Below are 12,523 nucleotides of genomic sequence, written 5' to 3' on the forward strand. Positions count from 1 at the left end.
GGCCTGTATCACCCTGTGCTGTGACTTTGTTCCCCTTTATAAGTATCCTTCTAGAAGCAAAGATCCTGTTTCATGTATCTCTGTGTCCCAGTAAATAGCAGATGTACCATAAACATACCCAGAAACGTTTGCGTAAGAGAATGAATAAATCCGTTCATTCAGTTGCCTGTGAATCAATCAAGAAAATTGTAGGCAACTATATTAAGTAGGATTTCTGTGCTGATATTATTATGACAATGTTGACAATTTTGATCCTTTGCAAGAATGCAAATAATGTCTTCTTGTTAGAAATAGGACATCCTCCAAAAGGTCAGGACAATAGCTTCCGCCCTGCTGCCCGTCATTCATCCTTCAACATATGAATTTATTAATGTGTGTGCAATTGACTCCAAGTAGCAGAAAACCCAACTGACAGTAGCTTAAACCATAAGGACATTTATGATTTGCTTATGTGGAAGACCAGAGTTACATGACTCCGGGCTGGTTCAGCAGCTCAACAGTGCCATTTGGGGACATTAGCTCCTCCATCCTTCCGTCTGCCACTTTCGACTTATTTCCACGTGGTTTATCAGATGTAGGCTGCAGCTCTGGGCATCACATCCTGACTCTGTTTCCCAAGGCAGCAAGTGCGTGCGTGTTCCAGGGCAAAGAAGGGCAGTGCATCCGGGGCAGCGAGAGAGCTCTGCTTTTACCTGGGAGGAAGATCTTTCCCAGAAACCTCCTGATAGACTTTCTCTTCCATCTCAGGTCTCATGCCTTTCCCTAAACCAGGCACTGGCAAAAGGGAACGCTATGTTTAATCCCAGTCAACAATGATTCATCTGACTCCCGTTTAAAAAGAAGAAAGAGGGAGTGGATGGGTGTTGGGCAGGCAGCTAGAAATATCTGCTGTGCCCCACCTAGTCTCCCGCTGGAAAATGAGAATCAGCTACGGTGGCCAGTCATACCTCCAAGGGCTAACTCTTCTTCCCGCATTATAATCTGGCTATTTATATCATTTTACTGATGGTTTTTAAAAATCCTGAACTTGAGGAGGAGCCTAAAATATATGAGCCTTGCCCAGAATTACAAGGTTTTAGTGAGTCATGTCCCTTCCCTGCTCTGACTTTGGGTTGCTTTACTCTGGAACATTTTTATGAGTTATATGTTACAAGATTCATGGTTTTTTTCCAATCTAATTCATATGTAAGAGGACTCGTAGGATTACAGCTTTTAGGATTACAGCACACTTCCCTAAACGGAAGTAGATTGTGTCAGCCGTGAGAAACACATCAGAGGTCTTGACACATGCATCAGTTTGCATCAAAAGCTGTAAGGGGCCATGATATTTGTGGTTTGGGGGAAATTTTGATCCATTTAATGATATAGTAATGCCTATTTCAGTAATTGGAATGATTTACTTGAGCTCTTTCTAGGTGAAACCATCCCTCATAGGAAATGCATTCCAAATCCTCAACACAAACTTCAAAGTATTCAGTAGTTTATCAACTTTCAGAATGACCAGTGGCTCCATGGCACATGTCTGTCCCCAGGAGACAAGCTTCCTCAAATGATAGGCCTTCCCAAGTATCTGTTTCAGTTTCTGTCCTGGGTTGGACTGACCTAGACTTCCTGCCTTGTACTTTTTATGAATCATTGTCAATTCTTGTAAGAGATGCCCTAAAATGCCTTTGAAAACCCCTTGGCAGATGTGCTAGAGAAATATATTCCTGTGAGTCTAATAGCATTCATAAAGTGACACAAAATTAGATAAACTTCCCAAAATGCCTTTTTTTTTTTTTTAAGTAAGTGTCCTGGAATTTTGTGGTATGTATTTCTCTGGAATAAATCACATTTGGGCTGATAATTATTGTTAAGAATTTGTCGATTTTGAAACATCTCTAGACTCCCACTTGGGATTGGTATATGGCTGTCTTGTTAGCAATGTACTCAAGGCCATCTCCCTTTCCCAGCAGATGGCCTGGGAAGACACAGGCGGCAAAGAACATACCAGTTCCTTTCTCCCCGGGAATTTCATAGCCAATTTTCTGCCTCCATGATGGCCCATTTTGAGTGTCTTTGCAACTCCAAGAGCATGATTTCGGAGGTCACAGAGGGACAATTTGCAGGGCTTTTCCTTTTATCTTGTGCCATCATTTTTAGTATTTGTTCTTAAAAGACTGTTCTCAAGGCTCAGTTGGTTGAGCATCAGACTCTTGCTTTTGGCTCAGGTCATGATCCCAGGTTGTGGGATCAAACCCCACATCAGGCTCCATGCTGAGCATGGAACCTGCTTAAGATTCTCTCTCTCTCCCTCTGCTTCCTTCCCCACTTGCACTCTCTCTCTCAAATAAAAGAAAACAATAAAAAAATTAAAGACTGTTCTCTTACACTAGAATATCTGGATTGTAGGAAATATCTAAAGAAGATAACTAATTTTTTTAAGTTACTAGACACATAGGAATTTGCTTTCTTTTTCTCTTCTGAAGTTTTTTTATTGAATTTTTTTTTTACATTCATTTATTTTTGATAAAAAGAGCACAAGTGGTGGAGAGGCAGGGAGAGAAGGAGACACAGAATTCGGAGCAGGCTCCAGGCTCTGAGCTGTCAGCACAGAGCCCGATGCAGGGCTTGAACTCACAAACTGTGAGATCGTGACCTGAGCTGAAGTCGGACGCTTAACTGACTGAACCACCCAGGCGCCCCTGAATTTTTTTTATTTTTAAACAACATACCTGAATACACATGCCCACTTCACGCACACACACACACACACACACACACACACACCTAAAGTGAAGAATGATATTCAGAACAATTTTTCCAATAATGCTGTCATTGCTGAGACCATTTTTGGAACTTCATCTTTTAGAATTGGCCCAAAGAAGACTCACAACTCTTATAAGCAAACTAGTCTCATCATTGTGTAAGTGTACCTTGTTTTGACTAAAGCCACAGATTGATCACCTTATTTACAAGGTTTGGAATCACTGAAATCAGAGCATCTCAACACTAGGCAAAATGGCAGAAATCATTGAGTTCAACTCCCTTAGTTCTGATGAGAAAGTTGAGGGCCAGAGAAGTCAATTGACTTGCCAAAGGGTACATAGCAAGTTAGAAAATAGTTTATACCAGAAATCAACTCCAAGTATCCTTTTACTGTTTGTTAAAAATCAAACCAGGGCGCCTGGGTGGCTCAGTCGGTTGAGCGGCCGACTTTGGCTCAGGTCATGATCTCATGCTCCATGAGTTCAAGCCCCGCGCCGGGCTCTGTGCTGACAGCTCAGAGCCTGGAGCCTGTTTCAGATTCTGTGTCTCCCTCTCTCTGACCCTCCCCTGTTCATGCTCTGTCTCTCTCTGTCTCGAAAATAAATAAAACGTTAAAAAAAATTAAAATCAAACCTAGTTTTAATACATATTTTCCACCATTAAAGATATTAAAGAAGAATCTGTCATGGACTCTGTAGATCCTTCCAGAAGCAGTCCATAATTTGTTTTGAGCAGTGATAATATTGTTGTAATCAAAGCATCTTTTAAAAAGCTTATATTATTATTATAGTAATAATAATATGTAAGTTCCATTGTATTTGTTTTTAAAAAAACCTGTTAGACTATAGTTATAGGTTTAAAAATATTTTTTAATGTCTTTATTTTGAGAGAGAGACAGAGTGCAAGCGGGGGGAGGGGCAGAGAGAGAAGGAGACACAGAATCTGAAACAGGTTCCAGGCTCTGAGCTGTCAGCACAGAGCCTGATGTGGGGCTCGAACTCACAGACTGTGAGATCGTGACCTGAGCTGAAGTCGGACACTTAACCAACTGAGCCACCCAGGCTCAGCTAGTTATAGCTTTTATATAGATTTCTTAAATTCAAAACAGAATAAAACACTATCCCAGTTTTTAAATGTTCCTTGTTTTTCTCATTTCTCATGGAGAACATCTACAGAATGCTCCAAAGTGCTCCAAACAGTATCTGCTGGGCTGAGGCAAGCTTGTCCTTGTGCTGTGCTGTCCAGTGAAAAAGCCACTAGCCACACGTGGCTATTTAAATTTAAATTTTAGTTAACTAAATAAAATGTAAACTTCATGTCCTCAAGTACTCAGTAGCCACATTGGGCTAATAGCTATCATATTAGATACTACAGCTGTAAACATTTCTATCAACATAGAAAATTTTATTGATTAGCGCTGGCCTAGAATTCTTATAGTTCATATGTATTTTAATCTACTGTTTATCTCTTATATTACCTCTGGACAAGTTAGAAAGTGATGACAAGTTCTGGGAAAGTTTTTTAAATGTTTATTTGTTCTCTGAATGTTTCTAGCTTTTCTGCATAGTTTAATTTTAAAAAGGAGAAAATATTTACTTTCCTCCATTTTTAGAGCATGATTGTGTGTGTGGAATTCGTATCAATTGTCTTGTCCCGGCTGCTGAATTTTCTTAAAGTATGCTAAAATTGTGGCCAAAACCCTGTTAATGCTGCCAAAGCTATTGGCAGAAATCTCTTTACGATGGTGTAACATTTGAAATTAACTAGTCTGGACATAGACAAGGGAAGTTATGTTGAATTCATTCTTAATAGTCATTTTACTTGCAAAGACTCTATATTACCCACCTACCTTCATTAATCCAACATCTAGAATGGAAGTCCAGGCACTAACAAGGAATGGGTCAGCTCTAAAGACTGATCTGGCATCATGCCTCTGGTCCAGGTGCAAGCCCCACCCTGCTCTACCCTCAGCAATTAGAGAGCAGTGACCAATCCTCCATGGCTTTCTACTTCGTACGATGTCCTGCCAGAACATCTTCCAGAAGACTTTTTGAACAAATAAATGCATATTTGATTTGGTCTGCCCTGAAAACCATTACATTTAACAGCAGACTCGTAGGATTCATGAAGTGTGACTGCTTTGAGTTCTTTTTATTGTGGAACGGTGTCCACTGAATGAACTTAGTACGACTGGAATTCTTGGGTGATTATCAGTCCTTTTGCTGAATCTGTGCTGAGTGAAATTAGGGACCAGTGAGTCACAGGCTATCACGGAAGAGGGCTAAAGTGCAGCTTGTTCTGTTTGCCATTGCAGGAATAGTAAATCCTGTATTAAACTAAAGGTGAATTAGGAAAGCTACAAAGCACCATAATAAATTAGAGAGGGTCCAGAAAATAAGTAAGCAGTTTTTAGTTTCTGTGTGTATAACTTTAATATACCACTGCAGCACACACAGATACATTTGCTATTTTTTGTTTTCCACATGTGTTATACAAAGTATTTCTCAAAAGGATCGAATGTCTTTGAAAATTAAATAGGTAAACGTGTATCTGCTGAGACTCAGCTGGAACAGCTGGGCAGTGATCCTTTTCAACCGTCCAGAGAGTGTCAGTCTCTGGTGAGATCCACTTTCCCTGCTTCTCGAAGGTGTTTGTTGTTCCTGGTGTGGTTGCTGGAGGCACGTGCTGCCCCAAGAGAATTCTGAAGCTATAACTCAGCCCAGTTTCTTTTCTTTTTTTTGCTTTTTCAAAGAAATTTTTTTTTTAAATCAAATGTCTCCTTGCCAACTAAATGGATGTGAAATCTGATGAAGTTGTTTGCCAAACTCTAAACAGCATCTATTGTGTCCTGTTGCCTGAGGTTATTCTTCTTTCTGTCCTGCAGTCTCTGGGGTTGCTCATGAGATAGTGATAATGTCTCAATTCTTCGTTTGTAGATAACAATCAACAGAGATAGTGGTGAAGACGTGAGTTCCCCCAAACACGGGAAGGAGGACCCAGACAACATGCCCCACGTGGGCGGGAATACTTGGGCTGGCGGAACAGGTTGGTAGCACCCGCATCCTCCTGGGTCGAGCTTCCCAAAACTTCACAAGCCCAGGTAGAATGCACACCACCCCTGAGAAGGCACAGAGACCTCTTCCTTTCTCTGCCTCCCCCGTTAGTCAGCGGGACTGTGCTTTTGCCCTGAGTCCCAGTGTGACATCAACACGTGACAAAGCTCTAGCCTTTGGAGCCCCACAGATGCTGCCACCTTGTGACCGGAGACCATTCTGACCCTCCCAGGGTGGCTTCATCAGTAAATTGGAAAATACTACCTGCCTTACCAGGTTGTGGTGAGGATTGAATGAAATCACGATTGTAAAGTGCTGCGCACAAGCCCTGGTCTGAAGAATGTATTCATTAAAAATGTTAACCCCTTCTAAATTCCATGCCCTTGGGATCATGCCAGCAATCTATAGCAAATTCTTTCTTGCCCAGCTGACTTGGAAAAGAAGTGGTCCTCGCCTTCCACATCTCAGAAGTGAGTGTGTTGAGGATGCAGGATTTTGAGATAAGAGAGTCGGCTGCAGTTTGAACTGATGGCCGTGGTCCGTTCCTTCCTCTTGGCTGCCTGATGAGACCATTGTTCCCATGACTGCTGCCTTCCTCTTTCCTCTGCGGCAGCCGGACACACACATCTGCTGGGCCGCAGGAATAGGGCCAGACTGTGTGTGCACCGTCTGATCTTATCTCTGTCTCGTGTTGGCACGAGCTCCATGCTTCTCCTTCCCGAAGGATGGTGTGTGCCTCTTGGCCTTGACAGCCTCGGGAGGAAATGGGTTTCTGTGCTGAGACAATGTGCTATCAAATAGGCCCGTAGACTTCTTGCCTGTTCTGTTTATTCATCAAGCATCAGCTTTAAAGAAAGGGTATTTTTAGAAATGTCCTTTGATCTCGAAATCAGTGTCAAGGCAGCACGATTTAATCCATGTGGAATGCGTTGTGAAATGAGCTGGCCTGACGTACATTTCCCAGCAGTGGACTACTCTGGAGCCGAGGGTCTCGCTTGTTAATCACCTTCAATCTACTAGCTCACCTCTGCCCAGACTGAAGACCCTGCTTTTGCGTCCCCCAGCCTTTATTTTTCTATCTGCCGAATCTTTTTTGCTTCAACTTCTTTGTCTGTCATTCTCCCTCAGAATTCTCTACATTGAACAGAGTTCTGACCCAAATCACCTGATCCCTCTTTTATCACCTGAGCCCCTCCCTTTCTTGTTCTCCCCATACCTTAGGAGCTGATTTAAGTTGCCTGAGACTAGCTTCAAGATGATGCCTTGAAGTCTAGAACCTCTGACCAGTGTTTTCATTTAAGTCATACAAGTTAAAGGCTCTCAGAAGTAGAGGTCATGAAGAGCTCCCCCCTGTTGCCCTCTCCACCCCCATGGGACTTCCCTGAGGGCCCCTGTGACTCATGCTGACTGCTCACACCAGCCTCTGAATGGTTGTCATCTCAGCACCTAGGAGGTGTTAAGCTCTAATCATGATCCACCCATGCCTAAGGGAGTCAGGTCACAAAAATAGCTTTTCTACCTCTGTAGCTCATCGTCATTGTCCAGTTACTGGTCCCCTCTGCCCACAGGCTGTCCCTGAGTGAGAACCAGCAATCACACCATCTAAGAAGAAATTTTCCACCATCAATTTCCAAATAAAAATGAAGTCAGACATGCTCAAATCAAAGGGTAAACATACTATAATTAATAGGCTGTTGTCATGGTGTTTCCAAAAGGAAATGACCTACCTGGACTTTGGTAAGGGAAGCAGTACATGCTGAGTTCTTACTTTTCATTTATTATACCAGTGAAGGCTCCAAGGGGGAAAACGTCAATGTAACATAATTTAACAAAAGCCTAAAAGCTTTCAAAATTTCCACCTTGTGAAACTTAGAAATGACCTCATTCTATGTGATGAGAGGTTGTCTAATTAATAATAGTAAGAGCAACCACTTCTATATTTTCCACCAGATACTGTTCTAAGCATTTTAGCTTCATGAAAGTCCCAAGAAGCTAAGTAGTATTAGTATCTCCATTTTACAGATGAAGAGACTGAGACACAGAGAAGTTAAGGGACTTCCTTCAAGGACACACGACTAGTGCATTGGAGCCAGGATTCAAATTCAGCCTGTCTGCTTAACTGTACAGTGTTGTATTATATAATACAGGTGTACGATATGACACGATGTAATACTGCACTGCCCCTCCCAATATTGAATTCTCTTCTGAGTGCCCAAGTTATGTGTGAGTGAACAAAAGAAACTGATTACTAGTATTTTCATCATTATAAAACAGAGGTAGCCCAGAGGCCGAATCTAGCCAATACATGTATTTTGAGGACCAACACGATATTTTAAATAACTTGAATTTGAATGTATTTAGACAAGGCAAGTTTGCTCTAGCTAGCCAAAGTCGTCACCAGTTTTTATAGTATTATCTACCTGGTCCTCTAGGCATTTAATTTATATTTACAACACAAACAGTTTCTGTAATATTACATAACACACACTTACAAGCATGCAGACTTGGGTTTATATTGGAAAGCTGTCCTGCCGCTGACAGTGTCTAAAGCTGACTGGATCTATATCCTGGCTGTCTTTCTCTTCTTTTAAGGAAAAGTAAGGTAACGTGCGAGGGACAAGGAATGGTGCTCATTTAGTTGACAAATACATACCAAGCTATCTATGGTGCCCAAGCCACTCTTGTAGGTGCAAAGATTTAAAATTATGTAAGATATAATCCCACCCATCATAACAGTTGGTGAGAAAAGAAAAAATAAATATTAAAGGGTAACAAATAGTGGCCAGGAGTGATCCCTGTGAGGTAGTCATCGGACGAGATGTCTTGAAATGTGGGTAAACTTTGGCTGGACAGAGAAGACAAAAGGCACCCTAAACAGGGGGAAACCATTTGTTTCCAGGAGACAACTCATTTGAACATTTAATCACTAAGTGGGTGCCATTCGTATGCTTCACAGGACTGCTTTAAAGGTACGATCTGACTTTTGTCTTGTGGTCTGCATCAGTCTTGTCACCTGGACTTTCATGGTTTCCTTCCAGGGGGAAGAGACACCGCAGGCCTGGGCGGCAAAGGAGGTCCTTATCGGCTGGACGCGGGCCATGCGGTGTACCAGGTGTCTGAGGCCGAGAAAGACGCGGTTCCCGAGGAGGTGAAGAGAGCCGCCAGAGAGATGGGCCAGAAGGCCTTTCAGCAGCGGTGAGTGGGCCGCCGCAGTGAGAGCAGGGCGGCTGCTGGGGTGTGGTGTGGCGGCGGTCCCCAAGTAGATTCCGCGTCCCATGATTTTCCACCTCATGCAGCAGCGGGGACCACAAACGGACACCCGCACCGCCCGCCTCCCAGCAGAGGCCAAGTGAACATACTCCCTTGTTCTTTTTGCTTGATGTGAATATGTTAAATGTATTCATTACGTATGATTGTGTAGGAAAAGGAATTGAGCACATTGCAAAGTCAAACCAAAGATACTGCTCTGAAGAGGGGCGCCTGGGTGGCTCAGTCGGTTAAGCGTCCAACTTCAGCTCAGGTCATGATCTCTCAGTTCATGCATTTGAGCCCCGTGTCAGGCTCTCTGCTGACAGCTCAGAGCCTGGAGCCTGCTTCAGATTCAGTGTTTCCTCCTCTCTCTGTCCCTCCCATGCTTATGCTCTGTTTCTGTCTCTCAATAATAAATAAACGTTTAAAAAAAATTTAAAAAAATTAAAAAAAAGATACTGCTCTGAAGAAAAATTAAAGTTCAAATCACTCTATCCACATCTGTTCCTAGGCCCCATAGGGAATTTAGAAAACTCTACGTGATAGTCGATAGTGCCTTCCTGCCCTCGGGAATCTTGTAGATGTGGGGATAGGACTAGTAAACACACACACACACACACACACACACACACACACACACTCAAACTTGCACACTCATGCCCACATACACTCCAGAAGTTAAGGCCGCAGTCACGTGGTACAGAGCTGTGCCCCCTGCCAGTACAGAGAAGGGTTGAGGTCGGTGAGGTGGGGCCTGAGCTCAGCCAGGATTTGGCTCTTCCAGGAAGGGATAACACCAGAGTAGGATGAACATAGTGTCTATGGCAGAGAGAGCCAGCTTATCTATCCAGGATAACGGGGTACCAACTGGGATGGAGGGGAATGAGGTTGAATGTGGAGTCCCTCTCAAAGGGCAGAGGTCTTGAAATCCAGGCCAACGAGCCTGTGGCTTTTACACGATCCGGAACCATTCTGGGCCACTTTGATTGGAACCATCTAAAAAATAAGAATCCACATGATGCTTTCACTAGGCATCCACATGTCTAAAAGCAAAAAATACCAAAGGACCCGCAATATCTCCTTCATGTTTGAGAGAATTGGTAGTGGTTTGGGAGGCTGATTGTTGTGCTCAGTGAAAGGACTGGGTACAGTCGGAAGAAAGCACCCTCAAGTGTATGTGAGTAATGAAATTCCTCCCACGTAGAACATCTGGTACTACGTTACATGCTGTGCTTACACATCCTGCAAGTAAACAGGACAGAACAATAGGGACAGAAATGCAGGCCCCTCCGGCCGCGCCCTCAGGAAACCCTGCCAGCAGTAGGACCCTCATATACCCAGGAGGTCAAACAAGGCAAAGTGTTCCTCGCAGCTGTTCTGCTGCCATCTCTGGAGGCCTGGAGCAGGTTATTTATCCTCACCGGGCCTGACTTTGCTCTTCTGGGATGGGGGACTTTCTTCTCTCTTCCTCTCAAAAAAGTTATGGGGGACAGATAACTATGTTAGATGTGAGGAGCAGTTTAGGGGCACGTGGGTGGCTCGGTCCATTAAGTATTCCACTCTTGATCTCAGTTCTGGTCACGATCCTATGGTTCATGGGATTGAGCCCCAAATCAGGCTCTGTGCTGGTAGCAGAGAGGAGCCTGCTTGGGATTCTTCCTCTCTGCCCCTCCCTGACTTACATTCTCCCTGTCTCTCTCAAAATGAATGAACTTTAAAAAAAAAAAAAAAAAAAGGAAATGAGGGCAGTTTAAACTTCTTAAAAAAAAAAAGTGGTAGGAATGCTACATGAAAAGTCTTGCTGGGATTCAAATACTGCTCTACATTTCATACAAACAATAAAACATCCATTAGGAAAAGAACCAAAACCACATTAGGTATGCATCGACTAATAAGTTCCTATTGTTGCTATCCTCAGAGCCTCATAAGTAATTATCCCATCTCAAGTTTTGCCTAAGTGGACAAATAGATTACTCTGACACACACATAGTTCATGGGAGGAGGCAGAAAGACCTTTCAGTAGTGCTTGGGCACAAGTATACAACCCCTTCTCTGATCTCTGTAATAGGGAGAAGGAACCTGGTTCTGTTAACCACTGCTGACAGGGAGGGGAAGGAAGCATCTGTGATAATAAGGCAACTAAATGTAGTAGCTACAAGAGAGGAAAGAGATGAAATGGGGAAGAGAGTGAGAAAACCATACACGTCCACTCATTACTGCAGAGAAGAATCTAGTCCATGTAAAAGAGAAGCCATAAGGTGGTTAAAAGACGAGAGGTGGACAAGAGTATGAGAAAGGAGAGGAAGAAATAAAAACACATGGAGATCCTGAGAAAGACAGGGCATAGCAAACACAGCAAAGAGGGTGCTTTCTGCTTTCATGGAGTAAATACTCCTATTTGGTGAGGATCCGGGTTAGTCCTGCTAAAGATTTTCTTTTGCTTTTTAGTATGAAACTTCTCAAACATAAACAAAAGTGGAGAGAAAACTTTAAGAACCCTAAGTACCTGTTCTCCCAACTTCAAGAAGAAAAATCTGGCTCCACTCCTAGTCCCCACCCTTGGTTTGTTTTGAAGCTAATCCAAGATGTCCTATCCTTTCATTGTAAATATTTCAGAATGTATCTCTGAAAGATAAGGATTTTTAAAAAATAAAAATAAAAACACACAATACAATTATCGTGTCTTTAAAATGTAATAATTCTTGGGGCGCCTGTGTGGCTCAGTCAGTTGAGCAATTGACTCTTGATTTCGGCTAAGGTCATAATCCCAGGGTCATGAGATCAAGCCCCACACTGGGCTCCTTGCGGGGCATAGAGCCTGCTTAAGAGTCTCTCTCTCTCTCTCTCTCTCTCTCTCTCTCTCTCTCTCTCTCTCTGCCCCTCCTCTGCTCACATGCATGCACTCTCTCAAAAAAAAAAAAAAAAAAAGAAAAGAAAGAAAAAGTAGTAATTCTTTACTATCATCAAATAGTCTGTTTTAAAGCTATTTTGCAATGCTAGGCATATGTGGAATGAGGTCAGGTCCCTCCATTTATGCTTTTATATACCCTGGACCTTTTCTCCATAGTTCTTATTCCTCTTTCCCTTTATATTATTATTTATATGAAAAGTTGATTTCTCCTCCACTGGCTTTAAGTTCCTTGATGGCAGAGTATTGTGTTCTGTAATATATCCCCAGTACCTATACCCCAAACCTAGTGCATGGCAAACACTCGTACACTTGTGGAATAAATAATATGCACAAATAATGCTTTATTCAAAGACGGGCTGATACTTAATTCAGAAACTGGCTAAAACTAGATGGAGTGGGGCAATGGGTTAAATAGGTGATGGGGATTAAGGAGTGCACTTGTGATGAGCACAGGGTGATGTATGGAAGTGTGGAATCACTATATTGTACAGCTATAGCTAATATAACACTGTATGTTAACTATTGGAATTAAAATTAAAACTTAAAAAGAAGAAACTGGCTA

At 42.6% G+C, this 12,523-nt stretch overlaps 1 protein-coding gene across 3 annotated transcripts in view; it reads left to right on the top strand.

Moving 5' to 3' along the window:
• VWA8 (von Willebrand factor A domain containing 8) overlaps positions 1-12,523 on the top strand; it is a 368,120-nt gene that overhangs the window by 315,537 nt on the left and 40,060 nt on the right. For 2 of the 3 annotated variants that reach the window (XM_045053513.1, XM_045053512.1), the window contains 2 exons: positions 5,685-5,793; positions 8,840-8,996. In XM_045053513.1, the coding sequence (XP_044909448.1) occupies positions 5,685-5,793; positions 8,840-8,996 (266 nt within the window). Of the gene's footprint in view, positions 1-5,684; positions 5,794-8,839; positions 8,997-11,498; positions 11,725-12,523 lie in introns of those variants that run through there. The other variant, XM_045053514.1, reaches the window with a different exon arrangement.

Source organism: Felis catus, chromosome A1, assembly GCF_018350175.1.
Source record: "Felis catus isolate Fca126 chromosome A1, F.catus_Fca126_mat1.0, whole genome shotgun sequence".
NCBI lineage: Eukaryota > Metazoa > Chordata > Mammalia > Carnivora > Felidae > Felis > Felis catus.